Genomic DNA, 12,488 nt, shown 5'->3' with positions numbered 1-12,488 from the left:
AGAGAAAAGAGTCCAACAAAAAAAATTCCCCTCCATGGTCCCTGACTGCTCCAGAGGCCTGGGTTCATTTCTCTACTTAGTTTCATGAGAAATTCCCTTTTTGCTGCAGTTAGCTAGAGTGGAGTTTCAACTATGTACAACCAAGGTCCTGGATAATCCAACCCTCTGAGATTAGGTTCCTCATCAGTAGAACAGAGAAAATAATACTCTACATCCCTTATAGGATCGTTACTGAAATTAAATGAAGTGTCATACATAAAGTGCCTCATCCAATGACTACCCATAGCAAACCATAGATAAATAGTAGCTGCTATGATAATGTGCTTATCATAATCACATTATACTATTGGAAGTCATCCATCATATGTTTCTTTTCTCTCATGTATGTTATATACATTTGTGATCACATACTACGTATTATCACTGTGTTCAGAATGGGCTATGTGGGGAGTAAGACATATTTATTTATCATCAACAATTGAGCAGGAGAAAAGGATTCTAAAGCCATAATTACTATCAAAATCGTAGATTTAATAAAACTGCTGGTTTACTAAAAAGAGTGACCCATCTGACTGGGAGCATTGAGGATAAATGCCTTTGCAGGGTCAGTACCATGGACATGATCTTAAAAGTCAGAAACCGAGTCACACAAAAGACTTTTCAGGTATAACAACAAAAAGACTCCGCAGAGGCATGTGGAGGTAAAACTCTATGGAAGGCTGAGGAATGGCAGGTAACTCCCGTTGAAGTTTATTAGGTTAGGAGAGAACATGGGACATGAGTTTGGGGAGGTGAGCAAAGCCAAATCAAAGAGGCCATAATAAAGAACGTGAACTCTAGTGTACTTTAGCCCTGTAAGGTTACTAAGGTTAATAATAATTTACATATATCTTCAGACAGCTAGAAGAGAAGTTTTGGGATGTTTTCAACACAAATAAATAATAAATTTGAGGCCATGGACATGTTAAGTATGCTGATTTAATCATTATACATTGTACACAAGTACTGAAATATCACCTGTACCCCATAAAATATGTACAGGGAAAGAAGTAACACTAATAGCAGTAAACTCTTGCAGTACCAAACACTATTCTAAACATGTTAACTCATTTTATCCTCACATTATGGTACATATTGATATTATTCATGAAGAAATAAAGTCACAGAAAGGCAAAGTAGTTGCCTGAAATAACATCACATTAAATGAAAACCAGGTTTTGGACCCTGTTAAGGGTTGAATGGTGTTCCCCTCCAATTTATTTGTTGAAGTCCTAGCTCTGACCATCAGATCTCACAACGTGACTTTATATATAAGTAGGGTTGTTGCAGAGGTGATTAGACTCACACACAAGGAGAACATCATGTGAACATGAAGACGGAGATTTATAAGCCAAGCAACGTCACAGGCTTCCAGCAAACCCCCAGAAGCTAGGAGAGAGGCATGGAACAGATCCTCCTTCACCACCATTTGAAGTAGCCAGCCCTGCCAATACGTTGACCTCAGACTCCTAGCCTCCATAACTGTGAGACAATGCATTTCTGTTATTCAATCTACTCACTTTGTGGTACTTCATTATAGCAGCCCTAGAAAACTACCATAGGGACCAAAGTCGGCCCATCTAATCAGTATGCTACACAGTCTTGTTTTTCCAGAGCCAAGAGAGCATTTTAAGGAGAAAAGAAACTTGACCATATTTGCATTCTATTTGAAGTCAGCCTGCCTTTGCTTGTCTTTTCACCTGACGTTTCCCATTACTCATAAAGATTAGTGGCTTGGGTCCTGTATGTCTCTTGGAGAAAAAACAAATGTAACACCCCCATATCTTTGTAATACAGTTCAGTTTAACATCAGTTTTTGCCTCTCCACTATTTGGACAGTGACTTCACTGTAAAATGCCTCAGTTTTATAGATCTATGATTAAACTGTTCAAAAGAGCAGTTCTTTATTGCTTCCTATTTATAAACTCATTCTACTTTGACTTATAAGGGCAAAAACAAAACATTAGAGACCATTTTTTCCCTTCCTTATCTGCTTGATGGTAAATGTAAAATTGTGAAGTTTTAGGTGGGGGTATTCTTTGGGCCCCTTATTACAGCTATTCATCTTTCTTTGGAAAGAAAAGAGAGAGTGCTGACTCGGATGGAGATGTTTCTGTAGAATCTTTCTCTGGTGACTCGTAATCTAAAGCTGTTGAATCCAAGAAGCCAGCTTTAACCACAGTATTTAATCTTATGGAGACATTTATTGCACAGCTTTTTTTTTTTTTTGCCTTGTTTAATATAAACCACTGGAGAGATGTTTCGTGGTTGTGTCATTTCATAAAGTAGAGTGTAAAGTAGAAAATACCAGATAAGAAAAGACCACTCCTTAGGAATTCTGTCACAAATCTGCATTCTGTCAGGAATGTAAAGCCTTAAAACATCAGCAATAAAAAATATTAACATCAATACACATTTATAGTAATAATGGCTGACTAACATCCACAAAGGAAGTATGGAGGAGGGGCTATAGAGTCTACTTCTAGAATCATGTGGATTTTTTATTGTGCTTCTTACTTTTCCTAGCTACATTCCCTTCAGTAAGTTAGTTACCTTCTCTAAGCCTCAGGTTCCTCATCTCTGATATGAGAAAATATTCTCACATAGTCTTTTTTCATAAGGTTGTTGTGAAGATGAAATGGGATGTTGAATGAAAAGCTCTTAGCTCAGTGTCTGGCACATACTAAATAGTCACTAAATATTAGCTGCTGTTGTTATAGATAGGAATATAATTTATTATAAGCTATTGCATGTCAGGGGCCTCCAGGTACATTATCTTGAATCCCGATAATAAACTTAGAGGCTAATTATTATTGTCTCTACCTTACAGATAAATTCAAGGTCACTTGCCTAGAGAGTGGCAAAGCAGAGATTCCCTCTGGTCTGAAAAATATATCAGATTTCACCTGAATACCATCAAACTGGTAGAAGAACTGCCCAATAGAAAGCCTCATACCAATGCCACTATGTTTCAAGTTGGCATTTGTAAAACCTATTGAGTCAAGTAAGGTTAAAGGATAATCTTTAGTAGAATAACTAATTTGGTCAAAGCCAATTTGCTCCTTCAAACTTTATCACAGAATTTATAGGAAAACTCAAAATGTCATCCAATCAATTAACTGTATCCCATAGATAAAATTTAATAACCTGAAATTTAAGAGTCTCTATGTTAGGTCTCTTTGATAAAGATTAATGAAACTCATCTAATATCAGGCATAGTTGGATCCAGGCTCTTTGCTTCCCCACACTGGCTCTGTTTTCAGTTCTGCTTTTTCCTATTGGCTGACTTATTCTTCCTCTCTGAAAAATTGCAGTATGTGTTGATGCAGATATTTGCTAAAGGCATCAACACCTTATCCTCACAATCTGGTAATCTTAACAGATAGACATTTTTTTTTCTTCCTATATGTGTATACAATTGATCCTTGAACAACAAGGTTTGAACTGTGCAGGTACACTTATAGGGAGATTTTCTTCCAGCTCTGTCACCTCCAAAATAGCAAGATTAATCCCTCCTCTTTCCCCACCTCTTCAGCATACTCCATATGAAAATGTTGAGGATAAAGACCTTTATGATGATCACTTTCATTTAGTAACCACATTTTCTCTTTCTTGTAATTTTCTAAATAAGATTTTCTTTTCTCTATCTTACTTTATTATGAAAACATATTATGTAATACATGTAACATATAAAATATGTGTTAATTAACTTTATGATATTATCAGTTAGGCTTCCAGTCAACATCAGTCTATAAGTAGTTAAGTTTTGGGGGAGCAAAAAGTTATATGCAGATTTTCACTGCATAAGGAGTCATCACCCCTAACCTCTGTGTTGTTCAAAGGTCAATTGCATTGGTCACCGGTAAGAACTCGGGCCTTTTTCAGCCATAAAGCACAATCAGTTATATGAAGAAGTGAGATGGAAGCCACACTTTGACTGACAATGCCTACAATGACTCCTTGAAATGGGAAAAGAGGTTTCCAAAGAAAGCATTCGATTTTCAGAAAGAAAATAGAGAAGCGTACTAAGTAGACAAAACTCCCATGAGTACCATGTTCATTAGAGTATTTTTCAGAAAGAGATTTTAACATTTACTTTTGGTTCTATTCTCCTTCATTCATTCGGTCAAAACATTTCGTAGATGCCATGGTAATCTAGCCACGGTTCTGTATATTTAAAAAACAGAGAAGAAAAAGAAAAGAATAGTCCTTTCATAGCATGACATTACATTTTCCCATGGATGCTATAATAAATTACCACACACAAATGTATTGTCTTACATTTTTGAAGGCCAGATGTCCAGAATCAGTCTCACTGGGCTAAAGTCAAGGAGTCAGCAGAGCAGATTCTTTCTGCGGGTCTTGAGGAGAATCAGATTCCTTGCCTTTTCTAGCTTCTAGAGGCCACCCGCATTCTTTGGCTCGTGATCCCTTCCTCAAATCCCTGTATCCTTTTGCTCCCATTGTCACAAGTACTTCCTCTTCTGTCATCAAGTCTCTCTCGCCTCCCTACTGTAAAGACACTTATGATTACATTTAGGGCTTACATGAAAAATTTAGATAATCTCCCCCTCTCAAGTTTTTCACTTAACCACATCTGCAAAGTTTCTTTTGCCATATAAGGTAATATTTACAGGTTCTGGGGATTAGAAAGTGGACATCTAGAGGGAGGGGCATTATTCAGCCCTCCACAGCATAGCACAAGAAGCCACAACAACCAAAGCAAATGAATACCACACTCTCAGACAAAGAAAGACAAATTTCCTAAGAGAGAAACCACAAGTTATCTATAAGATGGAGATGCCACTTTCAGCTCTGGAATCCAGTTTGCCTTCTTGCAAAATAATAGCAAACATTTATAGTGCTCATTATGTGTCAGGCATTGTTCTAAGTCCCTTTCTTATATAAAACTTACTTAAACTTCACAAAAAGTCATACTGATTGTATAGAAGAGGAAACTAAAGCACAGAGATATTTGCCCAAGATTACATTGAACTAGCAGGCCAAGGATTTGAACTCAGGGTATGTAATTTCTAAGTGCACACACCATTTGAGATCCAACTTAATGGATAGACAGGCTGACACAATGAGAAATGGAAGGACATTATAGGCAGAGGAAACAAAGTGAACAAAGACACAGAGGCAGAGATATGAAAGAGAGATTCAGGCCAGTTGGTAGACTGAGTTGGATGCAGCATAACAAGTGTAGAAGTAGTGGGAGATCGAGCTAGAGATCTAGCTTGAAGTCAGGTAGTGAAAGGTCTTGAAACCACAGGCACCTGCTATGGCTGATGAGATCTTTCAGACATATGAGTAGAGGAGGAGGCTTGTCAGAGTTTGGCCTTGGGAAGACTGATCTAGAAGCAACATGAAGGTGGGGAGGGAGGAGTGAGAAGGGAGCTATCTGGGCTCCTCTGCTCCTTTAGTACTTTGTATATCATAGAATGTGGCTGTGTGTCCCACCCACTAGAAAGTGAGCCCTGGAGGGGAGCTGTGTTGTCCACCTCTGGCTGCTTGTGTCAGTGGATGATACATTTGCCTGTAAAGCACAGTACAGCTAGACATTAGGAGGCAGCAGTACAAATGCTGGGGCTACCGCTGCCTGCGTTGCAGATGAAAATACATTTTGGGAGTCCATGTAAAATGTCTTTACCTATGTCTGCTGAAGTTTCTTTTAGTGTAATAACAACTGTCTAGAAATTTAGGATATGCAGATCTGTATTCTAATCTTAGCTCTGTACTTGAATTTGTGGGGTTTGGGGTAATTTATCAACACCCCAACTTGTTTCTTTTCTCTTTAAAATAAAATGAGACTTTTATTTACAACGATTAACTTGTGAAGTGAGAGTTATTCAGCTCACAAAAGGGATCTGGCATAGAGATAGTACTCAACGTTATTATTACCAATCTATGATATTCTGATTTAATTTAGTCACCAACTCCCAATTAGGTCCTCTTATTATTTTGACCCATTTTACAGATGAGGAAACAATCTCAGGAAAAAGAAGGGATTTACTCAAGCCATAACGTGGAGACGTCTGGATTTGAACCTCGAATCTCAACTATGTGCAAGCTCACAAAGGCAAACGAAGCCTCAGAGGAAGGGCAGGACAAGGGTGACCACATAGGTGAGCAATATAGGTTTCTAGAAGGACTCCCGCAGATCTCCGAGGAAGACAGAAGGCACGGGTCAAAAACACCTAGGCTCTTCACCCGTCAGCAGCCACAACCTGGGTTCATTGCCTCGGAAGTGGAGAAAAACCTGGTCCCCGCCCAGAAACAGCCTTCTGCGTCCTTAGCGACCAGGGCGGAACAGGCGCCGCCCGCAAAGCAGGTCCTGTGATTGGCCGGATTCCTGGGCTCAGTCCCCAGGCCCTGTCCGTTCCCCAGAAGCACAGACCGCGCACCTCTGAGCTGCCAGGGTGGGAACGCCGCCCTAGCGGTAAGGCCACCCCTCTGTTCTCTCCGAGGGAAGATCTCAGAGCCGACGCGCAGCTTCGGGCAGGGAGGGGACTTGAGGATCACTAATTCTGGGTTTGGAAGATTCCAGACAGGTGCAGAGAGGCTGCAGGTCCCTGGGATGGGGGTTGCCCTCGCACAGCAGGTCTTTAGTATTGGACTTTGGGGACGAACCGTGGCCTAGCCATCAGACCCAAATACTGGAAACAGTCCTGCCCTTCATTCTTGCCATGATCCTTGTCAGATAGCACACCCTCTCTGGGCCTTAGTTTTCCAATCTGTGAAGTCGCTTTTGCAGTAGAATTATTTCTAAAGCCTTTTCAGTCTCTGGGTGATTCTAAAAGGGAGTGTTCAGCTTGTGGCCAGGTTTACTGAACGTCTGAGTTTCCCTTGGCATCACTCTGTTTAAACACCCAGTGCTTATCTTGTGCAGGAACTAAATTTCGGATTCCTTGGATTGTTGTAGAAAGAGATCAGTGATCACAACAAAAGTCTCTCTTCCTTGTGTACGGTTTTGCTTCAGATGCGTTATCTCCTTGGATTCACTCCCACATTCCTGAAAACAGACCCGGAATTATGCTGCTCTCATAAATGGGAAAACTAAACATCAGAACTGAATATGGATTCTTCATATGTTACACTAATGCCCTAGTTTCTGCTCTGACCTCACAGGAATCCCATCCTGCAGTACAGGAAGGTAGAGTCACCTAATGACTCAGTAGATTTGCTGTGCAGACCTCTTAGGTGAGATTCCCAAGTCTGCTAATTACCAGTGATGCGATGCCATGTGAGTAAAGTCACATAGCTACATTTCGCCTGTTTCCTCAACTATAGAACAAAAATGGTAACAGTAATTAAAAGTATCTTTCTCATGCCTTTTTTAGGAGTATTAAGTGAGGTAATACAGGAGAAGCACTTTCTCCTATTATTATGGTTTGTTGTTATTGACAAGGATGATGCAGTTCCCTAATAGAAAATCAAGAGGAATAATTTACTTTTTTTCATCCCTCAGGATTTGAAGGAATTTTGAAGAGAATCATGTCTGCAGTGTGGAAGACTCCCCGTGGATCAAATGCAATGCCTGAGATTATGGTGAAAATCATTGGAAGTAAACATTTTCGATACCTTGTGGAGAAGCCAAAGATGTAAGTCCATATTTGAAAAATATCTATGTTGCTTGGATAATAATGAAGTTTTATTATTTTGTTTTAACCCAGAAATTTAAAGTTAAAAAATGCCATCCATGGAAAGCAAAGTCATTAAGATGCAACAGTAGAAGTAAAATAGTGTTGATAACTTCCGTGTGCACTGTTTTTCTGATATTTTTCATCTTTATAACTCCCCATACTCCTTAATTACTTGGGCTGATTTTCCAAATAGATAGGAAATATGAGCATTGCTACATTTATAAATATTAATGGAGCATTGCTGCTTTTTCTCATTGAGTTTGTAATCTACCACATGTAGTAATTTTGGGGGGAGTGGGGGAGGCTTATTAGTCAATTTGTTGTGGATTAAAGGAGTAGGATTAATACAGAATCATAAATTGTTTCACTTATTCCTGTTTGTATTTGATACGCCTCTAAGCAGGGGATTCTCAGATTATGGCTAAGATGTCTTTCTTCTCTTCCAAACCCATCACAGTCACATTTAAGAGGCAACACTCAGATCTCTAATATTCACTAGATGTTTCAGCACTAGCTCTTTTTTACAGAGCTTTGGTGGCTCCAAAAAGAAGGGAAGGTACTAGGTCTGTCTTTCTTACAGTAGACATTCCATAAGTAGTAGCTAGTCAAAAATCGCTTTTCTGTCCTAGGATTATTTCCTTGGCTCTATCTCCTATTTCAGAAACTCATATACTGAACAAATATACAAAGATATGGTATCATTGAACATAAGTGCAAGAAGCAATTTTTACTAAACCTGACTATCATCAGAATCACCAAGAGAGTCCTTAAAAATAAAGATTCAGGAGCCAATTCAAGGTCTGCTGAATCAAAATCTCTGAATGCAGGTCATCAAGACTGCTGTTATGAAGCACAAGCTTTAATAAGGCTTTAGAAAGGCACATTAGTTCTACTTCCCCATCACCAATATTGTAAGGTCTAGAGAGATTCCAAAGTGACTGCTATAATCAATTAATGTCTGCCACTGCATAGGAACTGAGGTTTGTAGCAGGTGAGTCGTACATTTGGGATCCCCACAGAGCTGAGAGGTGCGAATTTGAATCTTAGGTCTGATTCTTTCTTGCTTTTTGACATTGGAAAAATGAATTAACATCTTTGGCCTTGGATTCTACATATATGAAGTGGGGATAAAACAACGCCTATCTAGTAATAGGGTTATTGTGGGGATTAAAGGAGAAAAAGTATGCAAAGCACCTCTCCAGTGTCTATCATAAACAACACACTTAGTAAATAATTATGCTATTATTATTGAAGCCTTTCTATAGATATAAAACATGTAACAAAAAAATCAAACCTCTGTCTGAGAAATGCTTGATGTCCCTTTTATATTCTATGCCTATGATGCAGTTTATGTCTGTTTTGTAGATGAGGAAACTAAGACACTGTCACATGATAAGTGATTATTTTGAGATCTGTCAAATCCCTGTCACTGTCAAGAAAAGTAAATAAAATTAGTTTGGACACCTGGCTCAGATCTTCTACCTGCAAGACTATATTATTTCTAATTCCTTTCCTTCCTTAGGTTGTTTGTTTAGCCTTATTCTCTCTGAAACCCCTTGCTTTTTCCAAGGGTACAGAGCTTAATATGTTTTTAAATGGAAAGTGGGGAGGAGTCCTTAATTTTTTAAATAGTGAAGATTTAGCTTGTCTTACAGGAAGGTGGCTTTCCCCATTTTGTTTTCTAAACTTTGGGAATCAGGAAAAAAAAAAGTGTATTACATCAGCTAAATTAATTGTAAAATAAAAGATGCAGTTCTCTCTCTCCTATTATACTATAAAAACTGGTATTTTTTAAGGCAGTAAGACAGGTCTTTTATTTGTTTATTGTGTTTCCTATAGATTTCATGTTACTGTTGCTGGGATTACATAGGATAATTAATGTGCATTGCTAAAATATGCCTGTGTGTTTAAAACTAAGCAATTCTTAAAAGGCTTCTTGTTGCTCAGGTAAGGAAAGTGCTGCCACTGTCATGTCATTCATGTCACAGAATCTGTCTTCCCAAAAGTATTTGTCCTCATAAACCAGGGCCTCAAGAGGGTATTTTTCTTCAGGTTGAATAAGTGGAATCCATTAGTAAAAATTCACTTAAGAAGTATAAGTAAGCATCAAAAAAGAAAGGCGTCTCCAAAATGAAAAAAAACCATGTACAATTTCCTGTAGGATATGTGTTGATGATGGGATAGTATGTCAGACCTGAAGGTGGCCTTTCAGATGCAGCCCACTATATTAGTTTACTGGGGCTGCCATAATCACATATAACAAACTGGGTGGCTTAGAACAACAGACATTCATGGTCTCAAGTTCTGGAAGCCGGAAGTCTGAAGTCAAAGTATCCATAGAAGGTGCCTATGAAGATGCCAGGGAAGAACCTATGTGTTGTAGGCCTCCTTTTGCTTCTGGCAGTTCCTTGGTTTGTGTAGCATATCTCCAAGCATTACATGGCTTTCTCCCTGCATCTGCATCTTGTCCAATTTCCCCTTTTTATAAAGACACCAATCCATTAGATTGGGGGCCGACCCTCATCTAATATGACCTCATCTCAACTCATTACCTCTGTAATAACCATATTTCCAAATAAGATCATATACCGAGGGATGGGGTTAGAATATAAACACAGGAAACTTGGCAGGGCCATAGTTCAACCCATAACAACCAGTCTCCCATTTTCCAGATAAGATGAGATAACTAAGGCCTCAGTGGTCTTAAAGTGAGCGCCTGAAGTTCTAGGCTGATTATTAAGAACTAAGACTGGAATGGAGCTCTCCTTCCCTCCTTCCTTAAGTTAAACTGTGTAATTGTTCATAGATCAAAGAAAAATACTTATCTTTAGCGTACATATGTTTCACAAAGGAGATTAATCTATAGGCTTTAAAGAGTGAAACAAGTTTCCTCTCGGTTGTGCCATCATTGTCTTTCTCCTAGGTCTCTATAACAGCTTCCAACCTAGTTCTCTGTCTCCAATCTTCAGGCTCTCTAATTGACGCTCTAAAGCTTTGCTCCTGAATATGTAGTCCATGGATCTCCAGCATCAGTCTCAGCTGTGAACTTCTTAGAAACAGAACCTCAGCTCCCTTCCTGATGTATGAATCAGAATCTTACTTTAAACCTGGATTTTCAGGTGACTCCTCCGTACCTTCCAGTTTGAGAAGCCCCATTCTCAAGTATGGCCAATGTGATCTTTCTAAAATGAAAATCTAATGATGTGCTGCCACCACCAAACCCATATTTGCCTGCCCCACCTGGGGGTACCTGTAATGCCCATAAGGATTAATATATGCTTACAACTTCTTATGCATTTTTGTCTTCCTATTTCACTGTAAATTGTATCTGCACAACTGTATCCCCAGAACAGAGGATTAAATCTTGTACATGGTAAAAGCCTATTAAATAAATAGGCCAAGAAAAATAAAGATCTAGAAATATAATGTTTAGTTGCTTTAAATAAATCCAAATCTAAAGGCCCATGCTGTTAAAATAGCATGCAGATGTTACTATGGAACCTTGATGAGTAACGTGCCATGTGACAGGAGACAAGTATTCTCGTTTTCAAAAAGGAGATAGAAGCTAGTAATAATACTACAGAGTCAGGGGCTTCTGGGAAATTTCTGGCAAAACTTTAGGCCAAAGAATTAAATATATTAGTTGTGAAAATAAAACGTGAAAGGATGATCACCAAGAGTAGGTAGGCATTGACTAAAAATAGATTATGCCAAAATGGTTCCATTCCCATCATTGCCAAAATGAAGATAATGTTAAAGACAGTAGGTGTTGATTTGTGAGCCATTGGGCACATCTTTCTCACAAAGGCCTGAAGCAAAGCAGATGACTCTAGATTGGGTACTGTTTAGATAAGTGATACACCACCAAAGTGGTGATGGAACAACTGATGTAAACACAACTTGCTGGAGGTGGGGAGGATTTTGTGTGTCTGATCCTGTTCTTTTTCAACAGTTTTTAATACACAATCAAAGGAAGATAGACAAATTGTTTTAGTAAATCTACAGGTAGCAGAAAGCTGAGAAGCTTTGGCAGGGAAATAAGCTAACCAACAAGATTAAACAAACAGAAATATATGCAAAAGTTGTCTTTGGAGAAGTGTACATGGAAATGGTTATAAGGAACAAACGTTCAGTTATTGTCTTTATTTGAGCTTAGCATGAGTCAAGGGTATTAAGATAGAGGGATGTGGAGGCTCACTCTACACAGAACTCAGTGGAGTACTGCACACTTTATTGTGGGTGCCACATTTTAGGCGGAACCCTGACACACTAAAGGTGGAGGCAGCAGAGGGCATTGTGAAAGATCCGTTAAACAGAATAAAGGCCTCAGAAATAATGCAGCACATCTATAAAAATCTAATCTTCAGCAAACCTGACAAAAATAGCAATGGAGAAAGGAGTCCCTATTTAATAAATGGCGTTGGAAAACTGGCTAGCCATATGCAGAAAACTGAAACTGGACCCCTTCCTTACACCTTATATAAACATTAACTCAAGATAGATTAAAGACTTAAATGTAAAACCCTAAAACCATAAAAATCCCTAGAAGAAAATCTAGGCAATACCATTCAGCACATAGGCATGGGCAAAGACTTCATGACTAAAACACCAAAAGCAATGGCAACAAAAGCCAGTGTTGACAAATGGATTGGATCTAATCAAACTAAAGAGCTTCTGCACAGGAAAATAAACTGTTATCAGAGAAAACAGGCAAACTACAGAATGGGAGAAAAAAATTGCAATTTATCTATTTGACAAAGGGCTAATATCCAGAACTACAGGGAACTTAACAAATTTACAAAA

The 12,488-nt window shown here is 38.7% G+C and overlaps 1 protein-coding gene across 1 annotated transcript in view; it reads left to right on the top strand.

The window, feature by feature from the left end:
- The first annotated feature begins 6,377 nt into the window (after positions 1–6,377).
- CUNH1orf87 (chromosome unknown C1orf87 homolog) overlaps positions 6,378–12,488 on the top strand; it is an 82,041-nt gene continuing 75,930 nt past the window's right edge. Inside the window, exons 1-2 of the mRNA XM_017544030.2 lie at positions 6,378–6,481; positions 7,511–7,643. Coding sequence (XP_017399519.1) covers positions 7,537–7,643 — 107 coding nt within the window. The 5' untranslated portion in view covers positions 6,378–6,481; positions 7,511–7,536. The remainder of the gene's footprint in view (positions 6,482–7,510; positions 7,644–12,488) is intronic.

This window comes from Cebus imitator, unplaced genomic scaffold (assembly GCF_001604975.1).
Source record: "Cebus imitator isolate Cc_AM_T3 unplaced genomic scaffold, Cebus_imitator-1.0 Scaffold163, whole genome shotgun sequence".
NCBI classification, from domain to species: Eukaryota; Metazoa; Chordata; class Mammalia; order Primates; family Cebidae; genus Cebus; species Cebus imitator.
The sequence above is the reverse complement of the archived record's forward strand: the minus strand, read 5'-3'. Positions and strand labels throughout refer to the sequence as shown.